Source organism: Hetaerina americana, unplaced genomic scaffold, assembly GCF_022747635.1.
Source record: "Hetaerina americana unplaced genomic scaffold, ioHetAmer1.1.p SCAF_19, whole genome shotgun sequence".
NCBI lineage: Eukaryota > Metazoa > Arthropoda > Insecta > Odonata > Calopterygidae > Hetaerina > Hetaerina americana.
In genome coordinates this window covers 7638258-7654505 of record NW_027286752.1, presented here as the reverse complement: position 1 = coordinate 7654505, position 16248 = coordinate 7638258, and the positions used below count along the sequence as shown (strand labels likewise).

The 16248-nt window shown below is 43.5% G+C and overlaps 1 protein-coding gene across 1 annotated transcript; it reads right to left on the bottom strand.

The window, feature by feature from the left end:
* Positions 1–320: 320 nt before the first annotated feature.
* LOC139687294 (uncharacterized) lies at positions 321–15369 on the bottom strand. The gene is made up of 3 exons (XM_071584434.1): positions 15352–15369; positions 13010–13079; positions 321–2188 (listed from the first exon to the last, which is right to left on the bottom strand). The coding sequence occupies exons 1-3, from the start codon at positions 15367–15369 to the stop codon at positions 627–629; spliced, it is 1650 nt and encodes a 549-aa protein (XP_071440535.1). The 3' UTR covers positions 321–626.
* Positions 15370–16248: the final 879 nt, after the last annotated feature.

Genomic DNA, 16248 nt, shown 5'->3' with positions numbered 1-16248 from the left:
GAAAAAAAAGAAAACTTCCACTTAGTTTTTCTTCCTCCCAAGACTCCAAGAGACATCACTGCCTCAGGTTGCTCGAGCAGGACTCGGAAGATGGAATTAAGGTTTTAATAAATAATTAAAAAATATACAAATGAATGTCGTATTGCTGGTGCAACATTCCAAGTGGCACGGAACGTGTCATGAGTCGATGTAAATAGCACTTTATGAAATGAAAAATGAGGAGTAGAAAGTATTGCTTGTAGAAAACAATGTATTTTTTTGCCTACCCATTTATGCCATTTATTCATGTGAGAATAGCAGGATACGGAGAAGGTAAGTAGACTGATACCATAAAGAAACAACAGAATTTACATAAAAAATATTGAATTTAATACTGTTTCCATTTTCACCTATTACATTGAAACGGGTGGATTGTCACAATGATATTTACGATAGTAATAATTATATGGTGACTGATTGGGACGGAAAAGTTGAAGATAATAGCATTCGCCCTCGCTTGGATTGACATCACTCCGGCACCGCGGATTTGAACTGCGACCGACGGAGGAGGATCCTTCACCGCAGGAGACTTCAACACCCGCATTTGATGATTCGCTTTTTTGATTCTCATTTACACTTGCATCCGCTCAGTACACGTATCCTCCATTCGCGTCGTATTTTTGTCCGCCTCCTCCTCCGTGCCTTCCGCCCCCTCCTATGGCTCCACCTCCGCTGTGGTAACCGCCCCCACCGCCTCCCCCACCGCTGTAACCGCCGGTCGGAGCGCCATAGCTGGAGGACGGGATCGGAGCCGGCCCTGCGGAGGGAGCTCCGTAGGACGAGGACGGGAGGGAAGCTGAAGATGGAGCACCGTAGCTACTGGATGGGGCCGAAAACCCACCACCGCCATGTCCACCGCCTCCCGAATATCCACCGCCTCCCGAATATCCACCGCCTCCCGAATATCCACCGCCTCCGGAATGTCCACCACCACCGGAATGTCCACCGCCTCCGGAATGTCCACCACTGCCAAACCCACCGCCGCCGGAGTATCCTCCGCCTCCCGAGTAACCTCCCTTAGATGGAGCTCCATAAGACTGAGATGGTGCGCTCTGGTATCCTCCATTTCCACCGGAGGTGATCGAGGGCACCCCGAAGCTAGCGGGAGACGAACCGAAAGGAGCACCGTATTCGCCGGAAGGCTGGCTTACTGCTCCGAGCCCCCTTGACGGAGCGCCGTAGCTGGTAGAGATTTGACCACCACCTCCATGACCGCGACCGTTTCCGCCGCCTCCGTGACCCCTAGAAGGCGCTCCGTAGCTGGTCGAGATGGAACCGCCACCGTGGCCCCTTGAGGGAGCACCGTAGGACGATGAGGGGGTGCTGAAGGACCCACCGGATTGGAAGGAGAAAGCGCCGCCTTTAGATGGGGCGCCATAGCTCTGTGATGGAGCTGGAGCGCCGTACGATCCAGACGGCGCCGAGAAGACACCGGAGCTCCCGCCCTTGTACCCTCCAGATGCCGGTGCGCCGTAAGACGATGAAGGCCTACTGGCGTAACTTCCACCCCCAGCCTTGAATCCTCCTTGTCCATGTCCTCCACCGAACGACTGCCCAGCAAAACCAGCTGAAGGCGCTCCGTAGCTAGAAGATAGTCCTCCGGATGAGGGTGCGCCGTAGGACTGAGAGAGGGCTCCACCGCCGAATCCCCCGCTGCCTCCGCCAAAACCTCCGGCGCCCCCTGGGGCTCCGTACTGGGTGGAGGGTGCTGGCGCTCCGTAAGACGCGGACGGTCCGTTCGAGAAGGATCCCACGGACGAGTGGCCGGAGGGAGCACCATAGGACTGCGAGAGGGCTCCACCCCCTACGCTGCCGCCGAAATGGCTTCCCCCGCCGCCGAAGTGGCTTCCTCCTCCCGCCCCCGTGGGGGCGCCGTAGGCCTGTGAGGGGGCGGAGGCATGGCCTCCTCCTACTCCTCCGCTGTAGCCCCCACCGCCTCCGCTGTAGCCTCCACCGCCTCCGCTGTAGCCTCCACCACCTCCGCTGTAGCCTCCACCACCGCCGCTGTAGCCTCCACCGCCCCCACTGTGGCCTCCACCGCCTCCGCTATAGCCCCCGCCGCCCCCACTGTAGCCTCCACCGCCCCCAGCTGAGGGCGCCCCGTAACTGGAAGATGGGGGCAGGTAGCTCTGCTGGCCGCCGAAACCCCCTGGTGACGGCGAAAGAATTGGGTCGGGGATGGGGGAAGAGATTAATGAGCATATTGAAAAATAAATCAATCGCCCTCACGTGCTTCTATTGTGTGGAGAGGTCGAGTAAGGGTGCAGTCGAGGGAACTTCAGCCATTGGAATTGGGAATTCATTTTGCATGTTCACAAATTTGAAAAGTTTTATTTAGTCGAATATCATCTCATGAAATAATTCAACTAATAAAATGTCACTCTAGAGCGGAACGACTGAAAGCAGTGTTAATTATTACATCAAATTAAAGAACTTTATATTTATATGGGTTCTGAGAATTTGAACGTTTACGTTCGATAATGTTGAAATGAAACATTGAGTGAATGCACCTTTTATGCTTACGAATAGTAATGAAGTTATTGATTGTAGTGGAGCTAAGAATATTATCTAATTAGATGTATAATTAAATATACTGTCCTTGGAATCATAAACTGATGACTGCAAAGTCTTTATTATTTAATAGCAATGTTTCAATATTAAACGTGATAATCGATCTTGGAGTCACCTTCTAAGCAGGAGAACAGGAAAGTATATTAAAAATCCATTAATTTATCGAATAAAAATAAATCGCAATAAGACTTATTGCAGATTAAATCACTTCCGTATAGATACACTTCAGCTGAATCAAGCGCAATTGCTATTTTTTTCAATTTTTTCATTTATATTTTCCGATGTCGTTTTCTACGACACTACGACTTCCTATTTAGTAGGCTTATGAAAAACTGTATTGTACAGGCTTAAATCAGCTGAAATATATTAATTACGCATCTTATTCTTAATAAACTTTTGAAAAATTCCAATCGGCCAAAAAATTAACCAATATTTTGGATATTTTAATTTTTTCCCAAAGAAATCATGAGGTCTGAAAGGGGAACTAGTTCCCTTATTTAGGTTACATAAATCTCAACTTTGTGGCTCCTTTAAAAATCATTTCATTTGAAAGCATAAATAATTATAGAGAATTTGACTGGAGTGAGAGATCGAAGGAACAATGTGTAAATATTCGTAATGGAAGGCGTTGATACTAAATAATTTGATAGCATAATGACATAGGAGGAATGCAATGCGCCATTCAGGCGATTGATGATTGGTGATTGCGGATCGTGACGAGGAAGATTGGATTCCGCAGGGCATGTTGATGTCGCCGAGTATGCGTGTATTTAGAGCACTAATAAACCAACGATCTCATCCTGACTTAAACCGCAGACGGATTTCGATTCCATCATTTTGCATTTGCGTCAATTTCGTTCAACTAGGGAACTAAGTGGCCTGCCGTCCCGAACCAACTGCCGTTCGTCATTGTCTTCGAGTGAAAGCGAATGAACGCAAAACTATTAAAGTGGAATGCCCTTTGAGCCATCTCCCGCGTCGAGTGGAAACGGAGTGCTGTGCCCTTGATTTGGCCGCCTAGCTATCATCCATTTCCTCCATCGCTTCTCCCTCCTCCTTCACCACCACCTCTTCTTCCGCCACCTTGCTCGCGCGGAAGTTCGGAGTGCGCGTTTCCATCAACTGCCGCTATCTCTTCGATCCCTGGACGAAGACCGAGCGTAGCGGTGCGGGACCTTTGAGGGGAGAAAATCGATTCTCCTCGGCGGGAGCACGTTCTCAGGCAATCAGCAAAATAACGAAGAATGTAAAGAGCAGTAGAAATCGAACGTATGGCTACGTATTTTATAGCCCATCTCAAAGTCTAACTATTTGTTAAAAATGAATAAAACTAAATACTTAAGGACCCTAACGGTTGGTACTATTCGGAGAGAATATTCTTTTATACACTGTTATACATTGATATCAAGAAATTGTATTCGAGGGCATATTTATTCTTTTAAGAAATGCTTTCTATTCTTCATTTATTGTGATTATGGCAGACAATAGTATAGTCAGAAACATAAAGAGATAAAATAATATTGGCAGAAAACTGCCATATTACATTCAATAAATAGCACTAAAAAAGAGGGGTTTCTGGATTATTAAAATTTCCCCATGTTCGAGTCCTCCATATCTCGGGGGTAGTAGTTTTGAGGGGAGGCGACCGACAGCTAAGGTCATTTGCGCCATAGGGGATGGACAGGAAAGGATGAAGGGTGGAGAGAAACCCGGCGTCGGCATTAGCCTACTCTTTACGAAAGGCGCCAAGGGGTCCGCAGTTTAACGTCCCATCCGACGGACGGCGTACTCCCTCAGAGTGCCCTCCACAAAGCACCTCAAGTAGGGATCGAGATACCTCTGAAAAATATTCAACACCGCCGGGATTTGAACCCGCGCCCTCAGGGTGGGAAGCCAGTACGTTAGCCCCCGCACCATCTCGATCCCCCTCCATATCTCTCTGTGAACTTGGGGATGAAAAAATATCAATGGGACAATACGTATGATATGAAAGACAGCTAAACAGTGGAATATTCCGCAAAAGCCTATATATATATATATATATATATATATATATATATATATATATATATATATATATATATATATATATATATATATGTATATGTGTGTGTGTGTGTATATATGTATATATATATATTTATGTATATATATATGTATATATATATATATATATATATATATAATATGCATTGACAAAACGTTTATGTATTCAAGAATTTGAGTTGTTCGGAACACTCTAGGAATGGATTATCTGCAAACTTATTGATTGAAAGGGGGAGCATTTGACATTTTCTGAAAAGTGACACTGCCAATCTTGTAGAAACATTTTTTTGTGCGATATGATAGCTATTCATTTTAACGGCATGTAAATATTATGTGTCATTAATTCATCACCGTCTATTGCTAAGCGCTCAATAAGTCTTGAAGTACAGTTTATATATTTCTCCATTAGACATAATTTTACTCATAAAATTACAAATTAAAAAAATTAAGGTAAGGCAGTAGAACACACGGGGTTATAAATATGAATTATAAATTGACAAAAATATTAACTACGCAAAAAGAACCGACTGTTATTGATGAGAAAAGGTGATAAATGATTATCACATCACGGAGGGTCGATATTTATCTAAGGTTGAGTCGAAAGCACCTCTGGTGGGATATTAAAGCGGCGCGTTAAATAGAAACAGTTAAATGAAAGAAAGTACTCGAACGAACTATTCCCACACTTAGTCTTATACGTGGAGAATCTCTGTTGACTGATGTCGGGGGATGGGGAGGTGAGGGAGCGTGTTACGTAGCGGGGAAGTGCTTTCCAACTTCCCCTTCAAACAGACACACCTCCCTCTTCCCCTCCCCACACCCACCCCACACCTTTTTCCGACTTCCCTTTGTTTATCGGCCCCGCCGCGGGTCGTACGCACTCACACGCAGACTATAAAAAAATGTTCACCCATTGATGAGCAAATGAACACCTTCTTTTGTGTTTGCCAGTGTTGCGCTCTCATCCCGTTGGGAAGAATCATCTGACAATACAGAGGAGGAGTGAGAAGGAAGGAGGGGGTGGCGCGGGACGGGACGGGTCGAGGGGGGTAGGGCTTCGCCGTACTTTTTTGTAAGTGGGACGGCAACTCAGACGTAAGGGGAAGGCATGGACGGGTGGTGGGAAGGAGAAGGAAGAAGAAGAGTCCGTGGATCCAACACTCTGGATGGCTTCCCCTCCCCTATTTCCCACAAAACCCTCCCGTTCCCTCCCGCCCCTTTTACTTCGCTCTCCTTCTTAAAGTGCTTATGTTTCCCACTTTCCGCCTTCGTCCCTTTTGTTTCGCTCCCTTACGCCCACTTTCCCACAGACACGCACACAAACCCTCGTCCCTTTGGTTCCTCATCGGCGGAAGGGGTTCCTGACGCTTCCCCCTCCTTTCCTCTCACCCCTTCCCCTTACGAACTCTCTCTCGCTTTCCCTTTCGGCGAGTCGACGTTTCTCATTGCTTTGCCCGCCGTTCAACCCCTCGCCAATTCGGTCACAGACACACGCACCACCCCTTCAGACACTCCCCGTGCTGCTTTTAGCACCCGGGTGACACTCGATAGTTCTTCCGCTCGCTTCTCGTGGACGTCGCTCGTTGCGATAGTGCTCTCGCGATTCGTCACTCACGCCGAAGGTTCATTTCTTCAACTTTCCCACCACGGGGAATGTTTGAAATTTATATCCGGTGTTCAACCGTGATTGGAGTCGGTGAATTCATCATTCCTCACGGGGAGAATATCTTTGGGAACCCTCCTCGTATATTGCCGCCTAACAAAATATTTACCGCAATGATTGGTATTTACCTCCGATTTTTGATTTTTACGATACTTGAGATGGTAAAAATTATTTCAATCGAAATTAAATCTAAAAATAAAATGCCTCCTTCATTGCTGACTTTTACTGGTTACGCATTGATTTCTGAGTGTTACGTGAAAAAGCAATTACTGAATTGTTTTAAAAGGAAGCGAAAATAAATGAAATGATGCTGGGCCTCAGAATCGGAAAGAAGACTTAAAGTAATTTAGGAATGAGGTCATATATAGCATCCACTTATTAATTTTCATACGGGGAATATATGGACAAGCTGACAAAAAAGTTAGGATTTATCTGAAGAGTACTGGGTAAATATGATGAAAAAGTCAAAGAGAATCCTCATGAAGTTGGATTAATTACTGAATTGGATGGCGTGCAGCGGACAAGAGCTAGAGTTGTACAATGATGTAAGAAATAAAATAAATGTAAAAAAAGTTATGGTAAACTTCGTAGCGTAACCAAAATATTAGAGCAGCTAGACTGGGAATCACTCACGGAGCGAAGGCTAAATTATAGATTAAATCTCTTGCATACATTAGAAAGACGCCTCTTTAGCAGTGATGTGGAAATGTATTATTACCCCCATACGGGCTACGGTAGCAGATATCATTTCACTAACATTAGAGAGATTAAGTGTAAAAGAGATAGATTTAAATGCTATTTTGCCACGAACGATAGGGGTTATAATAACATTCACCGACCGCGGTAGTGTCATGTTCGCGTAAATATTAGTCTGACGTGTGTTCATCCCCTGCCACACACCCTAATGGTGGCTTGAGGGTGCGTAAGTAAATAAAAAAATAAGAGATAAGATACCAAAAGAGATTTTATGTCGAAATATTTTAGGAAGCATCAAACAGCGTGGTTGCGCGACAGAAATCCACAGGGACAGAAGAGATCGGAATGATGCGGTGGCTAGCGTACTACCTTCCCACGCAGAGGACCCGGGGTTTTCCTACAAGAGATGACAGCTTTTTTTCAATGGTAACCCGATCCATAATCAAGGTGCTTTGTGAGTACTCCGTCCGTCAGATGGGACGTTACACTGCGGACCACTTGTCGGGATTCTCTCAGCCATTCCTCCTTTCCCATAAATCCCTAATGGCGCCAATGATCTCAGCTGTAAGTTACCTCCCCTAAATCTACTACAACTACTTCGAAGGGACAGCTCGAGGAACTTTGAAAATCGAAGAAACACATCCAGTTTAAAATTGCTCTTAGTCAAACGAATGCGGTGAATAATCAGTCGCATATTAACCTATATTGCGCTGCTCTTCTGTTTAAATGCTTTTTTGAGGGTTTTGGAAGTACCAAATACCTTTTGAGGCATTCAACGCAGTGTGATAGCATTTCCAAGTGCGACAGCGGAAGTAGTACACACTTCGAGAGGAACGACGTTGGTTGAGACTTCTTTAGGTGGAGGGGTCAAGTGCGTCTTCCATGCACTTCAAACAGGCAATGTTTCTGCAAAACAGGGATCGGTTAGCATTGGACTTACTCGTTTCATGGCTCTGGATATGTGCTGAAGATTACTACTATGTGGAGCTAAATGCAAAAATACTTCAAGAGAAACATCTAGAGGGTGAAAACTAACAATATATCCTCTCCGCGGATTTGTTCTGAAGCAATAGTGGAACTTACCTCTCCAAGTTAATTAGTTATTCTAAGCAAAAAGTGCTAAGTAACTATATAAGTTAACTATAGTATCGAACTTGATTCATTTAAGACGGTGAAGCCCAGATTCCGGTCATCTTTTACTCATTTTTGTGGAGAACGCTTATGATCGGATGCCTGTGAAGGAATCGGGACTCAATACCTTATGCGCAAACGTTGGCAGATGGCCACCTTGAGCATGAGAACTTGCAGGTATGTAATATATGTGGACATTATGCATTGGATTTTGAGATATCTGTCCAATGAAATGCATATGCGGAAAATATGTTTTCATCAATTTGCGTCGATTTTAAATGTGCATTACATTTCTGAGTGCTAAACATATGTCTCGCAACCAGAGTATGGATATAGCCTTCGAGATTTCTGCATTCCATCGGTATGAATATATGGGCGACATGGGTCTTGATTTCCCTTTTTTGTGCTGTACACAAAGATGTAGTATTACCTCATATTCTTACATTTTTAATTAAGGAACAGTGGAGTCGTATTATGCAAGAAACAGTACCTGTTATTCCGTGCAGAATATCATCGAGCGAGTTTTCTCGAGAGTAAAAAGGAATTTGATTCTGTTCTTAAGTAACGTTACGACGAGGGTCCGACTTGGATGACGTGCATCATATCATTCTGTTCCGCTTTACTCGTCTAAGTACGCCTACGGTGAGATCAAAGAGCGCGCCGTGCTGCTGCAATAGGTGCCGGAACTCTTTCAAGAGACGTCACTGAAGAGAGAACGAATCACGGAATCGTGGACCGGCTCGGGAGAGGGAACGGGATGTTACGCCGAGACGAGACGGTTGGCGGCGGCGTGCATGTGCTAAGATGAGCGGTGCCCGTTAGATTTCACTCTCTCTTTCTCCGCCGCCCTCGACCCAGAGCTTCGCGGAAGGTCCTACTCCAACCTCCCCTCCACTCCCCTTTCCCGTCCGCCCGCCGCGGGGGGAGGGTGACGAAAGGAAACGGACCTCCCACACACCCCCGCTCTCGCTCGCTCTTTCGCTCATTCAAATCTCCAGGCCTTCCTTCCCCCTTCTCTCATTAAACCGGCCGCTGCTCCCACATCCCTACATCTCCTCATCCCCCCTCCCACGTAGATCGAAGCACGCGACGTAGAGCCCATTCATCTCTTCCCCGAGGAGACGATCTGGGAATCAAATCTGCCGGATTCCATCGAAGCCTGAGCGTGCAGTCATTGTTTGCATTTCCTTGCATTGTTTACGCGCGTACCAAGGATTGGTGCCGGTGCCTGTTTTCTCTTGCTCCGTGAGCATGAGAATTAGGCACCAGTCACTCGATATCAGCACCTTTAGGCCATAATCCGGGATAATAGTGCCTAGGGTAAGAATCCCAGACACTTCCCGGTGCCTATGCAGCGGCATAAATCCTTGGTACGCACGTAAACAATGCAAGGAAGCGCAAAGGGTGACTTTCATCATTTTTTGAATATTGCGAAAATTCAAGTTCTAAAAGTAGGGATGGGTATCTTCGCCATGGTACTGAGAAATTCCCAGGTTTCTGACTGAAGAAGCGAAGGTTCTTGCTGTTGTTACCTATCCTACCTTGATATGCTACTGTTCTGACTGAATCCGAGTTGTGTGCAATGTATCTATGAATGTGAACACCATTCTGCCGAAAGTTTGCACGGGCTTTGTAGCTGTTTTCTCCGTTTCGCCTCCATTCCCATCCGCATCCATCATGTTGGACTGTTGGCCGGTTTAAATTCACATCGGGATTCACTCACGCTGAGATGCTAATCTCCCACCGTCCTCCGTGCCAGTTCCACGTTTCACTCCGCTTTCAATCCCCAGACAGTTCAAAAAACCCAAAGTACGCATAAGAGGAGGCTAAAACTCCACCGAAGTTCGTTCATATCACTGGGGTTTCCAGTTATTTCGTAGTCAAGGAAACGCTTCGCCAGGGTCGTTAGTTCCCTCAGCAAATTGGTATAATCCGTTGCTCTCACGCTCGAAAGATACGTCTAAAGCACTAAGTTTTGCCTTTCCACTTTTATTTCCTATTGTCTTTTCAAAACATGGGAGCGAAATCGTCACGCTGGGAACAATATGGGAAGTCGGTGACGAGCAGCTTTCCTTTGAATACAGAGTAAAATAGTTCCTCATGGTGACAACTTGATGGCAATTTTTGCTGTATGCTCTTCGGAAATATAAAGTAGTCATTTTTCATGCCTCTAACAGAAGTAACTTACTCCTAGAAAAAGAACTTGAGTTATAATTCTTAACTTTACTGTACATTAGGTTGAATTAACTATTTGACACACATTAAACTTATTTAACTAAAACCGGTTGCCTTATTATTTTTCTCAAAAAAAATAAATTTGCAATCAATGTTTCGTCAGTCTAATACATATTGTGTAAAGACAAAGATCTTTATGAGGGTCAAGAAAGAAACTTTGCACTTCCACATAAAGATGTGGAAGTGCAAAATTTCTTTCTTTACCCTCATCATGAACGAATTTCACAAAGTTAAACTTGAAACTGTTGCGTTTACCGTTATTGTTTTTCACATTAGTTATATACTACGGTTGAACGTCTCGATGCGTATGGGTTCTGTTAAATTGACGGTGCGATGCTCCATAATTGTTTAGAATGAATATTTTCGCCCAACCGACTCGAAAAAATGTCATTACAATTCTATTTTTGCCCTGATGGCGGCTAATTTTACTGCCATTTTCACGATAAAATAAGCAAAATATTGAAGTTTCAACATTAAGAAACTATTGTCTATCTTTCTTTGATTCATTGCGACGTTTAATGCTTGTTTCATTTTTTATCGTGAACATGTTAATTTGGGATTCATCGACCACCGTTTTGAGCTTGGGAATTGCAGCCATTCAAAGTAGCTATTATAAATTGAATCCTTAATGAGAGGGGCGAAGAACCTTGCTTTCCCTCCGACAATAGTTTCCGCCCGGGGAGAAAACATTTGATTGGACCCGAGACGCTCCAGCGCCCGGAGACCCTCGGTTAATGGTGATGAGGCTCGGTGGTTCGTGGTAATTTTTCCCGTACTTTTCTTCTCTAAAGGCGTATCATTGTTCTCTCGTCGTGGGTGCTCGTGCCCTCAAAAGTCACGTGATCAAACAAAGCGTGCATATTGTCCCTCCGTATGGACACGTTTCGGCAATTTTAATCGCATAATGAGAAACTTATGTCTGATGTAGCTTTGACTTTCTCCAGACGCAGATGCTTAGAGAGAGATGAACTTCTCTTTTGACTTCCTTAAAGTTACAAAAAGATATTATTCTGGACTTTCAAAACCGTAAAATGTAACACTGGCATGTAATTATTTCTTCAGTAGAACGCGGTGTACTAAAACACTCTTTTGAGGAATGGAACGGCATTGCCAAATACTTATTTTTGAAATTTTTGCTCTCCTCATTTTTATCATCATATTCTAAGAATATTGCATTCAGTCTTGAATTATGAGTGAGAGACACGTAATTATTTTATAATAACTCTATAGTTATAGTTCACGCTTCTTTTAGTTCACTTGCTTTTACAATACTTTCTTTGTCCTGGCATCTAATTCATATAAAAAGGATACAAAATAGTTCGTCCGACATGCTTGAGACTATTTTGGGTGCAGAGTCACGTAAAGACGCTAGGGTGTCTGACGGCTTACTGGCAGTGCGGCCAGGAACAATGTCATGAATTTTACAGATAAAGATAGAAAAAGGTTTTTCTAAAAACGAAATTCATTAAATAAATTTAAGCTAAAGCTAATTAAATAAAAAGATATTTTCAAACAAAAGGGTGTTCTCAGCTTTCAATACGTTTCACTGAACGGGCCATATGCAGTATGCGAGTAGGATGATCCTTCCTCTGAGCTCCATCAAATAAATGGAATTAAAAAAATAATATTCTGAGAAATCCACAAAAAATGATTAAGTTTAACAAAAGTACAACTATTTTCCTTGGTTGTAAAATGATACGAGAATAAATTCTAAGATCCTTAAAACAATCATTTGAAAATGACCAATATTCAATAATATATGAATTATGTCCTTTGAAGCATCTCCTTATTAGTGAAGGCAATAGTTGAGTATTTTACAAGTACTATATTGTACTGCATTCAATTTTAATTTTTCATAATATTTATGATTGATAAATATATGTAAAACGTTATTATAAAATAATTGAGATTCTTTCCGATAATTAATTTAAGTGTTGTTTCAATTCATCTAATATGGATAGTATTAAATATTCTTTCTGTGTCTATTAATGTAATTACCGTTAATTAATGACGATTTAATTTTTAATTTTTTAATTTTTTCACCTGAAATTTCCGTTTGGTTTAATATCGAAATATTTTACTTAATTTAAGATGTTAGTCATGAACCAATAGTTTCTTCTGCTACAGTGTATGAATGTAATGTTTACTGTGATCAACACCTCTGATTATGATTGCACAAGTTTGTTTTCGATCGAGAGGCAAATTTTGTCAAATTTGGAATCAATTATTCATCAAGGCATATATATTTATCGTGAGTACAAGCCTAAGAAAGTCTTTTGTATGGTTTAATAACAAAAATTTTAGTAATAAATTTCAGCCCACACAAAAACTCGAAATTTTTCTAATCGCGGTGCGTTTCAATGCTGTTGCTTCGGAAAGTTAATGATATAGCCTCGTGTAGAGTAAAAATATAAATAATATTTGTCAGGAATTGGATTATTTATCATTTAATCTGAAGTTTTGTTGAGAAATATTAAAATAATATTATCAGCAAAAAAGGTTGATTTTTGTTGGTTTGAATCATACCAGTGGAGATTTCGTATATAACTTGATCTTTCCATCGGATGCTGAATTACAAATTGGCAATATGGGGAATCTTTTCACAAAGAGAATATGGGGTCTAGTTACCTTTCCCTCCGACTGGTGGTTCCGCATTGCTCAGCGCGGCCACTGCAAGCAGAAGGCCGAAGAGATAACCCTGAAATGAGAGAGAGAGAGAGTGGCCATTGAAGTGCGAGGTTCAAGTTCACTTGGATAAAAAATGTAGATTTATCTCCTTCTGTTTCTGTTAAACAGCTGTGTTTGATCTGCCGAAGATGAGGTCACGGCAGCTCTTGGATTTTTTAATACAGCTGTAACAGTCGGGTGGGTAACGAGCCCAGCCAACTTACCGAGAGTTCTGGGTTCGACTCCCGCCTTTAGTGCGGGCGTTCCAAAAACTATGCTAGCTCAAACCAATTGGAAACCTATTGAGAAACCACTTGTGGCTGATTGGGATGCAACTAATACACGTGCCTTTAGAGACTCCGGAATGGCAAAAATGAAATATCTTTTCAGAGTCACTCTTGTTATCTTGCAAGCGTTAAGAGCATGAATTAGAAACGAATTTTTTACGAAATTGAACCGCACTTGCTCTAATTGCTCTAAATATCATCCGGATAACGTCCATTCGTGCCCTTAGCTATAGTTTTACGGTCAAAAATACAGATACATTTTTATATTAAAATCATCCTACACTGCCGATTTCTACGGATATCATTAACTTTAAAGGTATATTTACATAATGTGTACCATATTTTACACCCTGTCATGCAGTCGGCAATGTAAAAACGCTTTGACGCGAGGGCAAACGGCTAATTATGTGCAGAACAAGGGTATGGAGACCAGACTATTAAGAATAATACATCACTGCAGCTTTGGCTTTCTTGGGGTTCATATGACTCACTTTGCCCCAAATAGTATTTATGACGGGAAGTTAAAAAATGTCCGACCCAGTTTAGGAAGATAAGTGCATTAAAATAATAAATATCGTACCGCATCTATGCATGAAGATGAAACTTGCTATCGCTAACTCTCAGCTTAAAAATACAATTCATTTTGATACTATTCACTTGCCAAAAATACCCTATTTCTAACTGCCAAATCATGGAAATTATGGATGGCTCGGTGTCCTCATCCGGAGGCTCAGTCTATGGTTGTAGTGAGGTTCAAGGATTTCAATACTCCAGCCTTGCATGGACTTCGCGACGGCGGGCAAGGGCACCGCGAAAGACAGGGTCGAAGATTTGGTTTTGAGCCTATAGACCAGTTAAAAATAAGACGTATCCCTATTTGTGATTTTGAGTGGACGGTACTATATATTTTATTATTAACTCTAAGAATCTTCATATTGTATCTTACGCTGCGAAATTAACGCACCGTCAACTTCTTTTGTGTTCAACGCATTGGGAATTTTGACGAGTAATATGAATTCGAAATGACACAACCCCGTGGCAACAAATTAAAATTCATTTGCTGAAAGCGTGCTTAATCTCTATAAAAAGCCTTTAGTAGGAGTACCAGCGTTTTTCGAAGATTGACAATTTCTGAAGATGAACGTTGGTTTACAGTTCAGCCTACATTCTCTTAAGCATAAATAATCTCTCTACTCAACCAAATGTCCCGAGTCTCTTATGAGCATTTAATAGCGTAAGACATTATCTCAATAGTTTCAGCCTCAACTTTGCGGAAGTTCATTTTAATAAATGAAAAAGAAAAACTTTGTTCCAATCCACCACTTTATTTCGAAATAAAGTGGTGGATTGGAACAAAGTTTTTCTTTTTCATCTATTAGCGTAAGACATCTTACTCATGTGTTTATACTTGTTTTATTCAATTTAAGGGCGTATAAATATTTTAATATATTAGAACCTACAAAGTTAGTGACGACCTTAAGTTTTGGCCGGTATTGCCTGATACATTCTAGGCTTCGGGTCTAGGCCGGCCTGATTTTTCAATCTTATGTGATATTCACTTTTTCTGGGTCTGGATATATATTTATACATACGTATACCTGTATATATATATATATATATATATATATATATATATATATATATATATATATATATATATATGGTATATGTATGTATACATATATAACTAATTCAAAAGACAATCCATTGCAATCCTGTTTGGAATTCGTCTGCTTTGACGCTCATTACGAAATTCACTGCAGATTCAAGACGTTTAGGAGATGCCACTCAGCCTCATTCCGGTCAGAACGGAAGCATCACCATTCCTCCCATAGATGGCAACCGTAAAGCCTCCGAAACGTTAGCCGGCACGGTCAATCCGAAAGGGTGGCAAAGGGCCTAAGACCGCCCCGATTTATCCAAAATTCGCCCCGGAGTTCGCGGCATGAGATATATTCCACGAGAGCTCTCGTAGGATCGCACCGTGGACCTGATCGACCGAGGAGCCCGTCTCACCTTCCTCAGAGACGCCATGGCGTCGTCCTTTGTGGGGGATATCCTCGCCCCTGTCTCTGGCTCGAGGAGAAGAAGTGGACCACACCGCGGCTCCCTTGAGCACTTGTCCCGCGTTCCCTTAACTCGGGGGATGTGGAGAGGCGACGCACCGCTCCTGACACACGCACTTGGGAGTGGATCTCTGGGCCTCTTCTTCTCGATTTCTTTTGCTTTTACCCGGTACGTTTGGAGCTTGTGGAACCTCTGACACTCCGGATCCCGTGCTCCGGGCTTATATACACTGTCCGGGGTAGGGAAAGAGAAGAGAGTCGGTCCGATGAGGGAAGGTGGGAGGCTCGAGGGAGGAATGGCGAGGGGATTCGCGAGGGGGTGGGGGTTGAGGAGGAGGAGCGCGTGTGTTTGTGTGTAAGTTGGGGGTGGGTGTTGGGGAAGGGGGGAGGGAGGGTGTTGAGGGAGGTACTTCGCGGTGAGAGGTCATAGAGATGGGCAATGGGGGAGGAGGGAGGACAGGAGGGGAGATATGGTGTGCGGGAGGGGTGGTGGACAGATTCCCTTTCTTTCTGTGAGGAGGGGAGGGGGATGATTGGGGGAAGGAGGGAACCTAAGGCTCTGGTTAATTTGGATTTCGGTGGGGGGAGGAGAGAGTGGGAGGCGTGGTGGGGGTGAGATGGAGTGGAAAGTGCGAGTGGGAGGGGAAGGGGAGACTTGATTTAGGGTGGGAGACGGTTCTGCAGGGGGGAGGGGCGCGGATACGTAGCATCCATCGAATGCAATGCAAGAAGAGAAAGTTAATGCCTCCCATCCCAACGCTCCCCCCAGCCACCCGTCCCCCACTCCCCATTCCCCGACGGACTCCTCGCTCGCCTGGGAAGGGTCTCTGCTTCGCCGCTCGGGTGA

Excerpts from the sequence above, each read along its gene's own strand:
- LOC139687294 (XM_071584434.1), bottom strand. Across the intron at positions 2,189-13,009 it reads ACCACCAGTCGGAGGGAAAG|GGGGTTTCGGCGGCCAGCAG; the intron begins GTAACTAGACCC and ends CGCCGTCACCAG.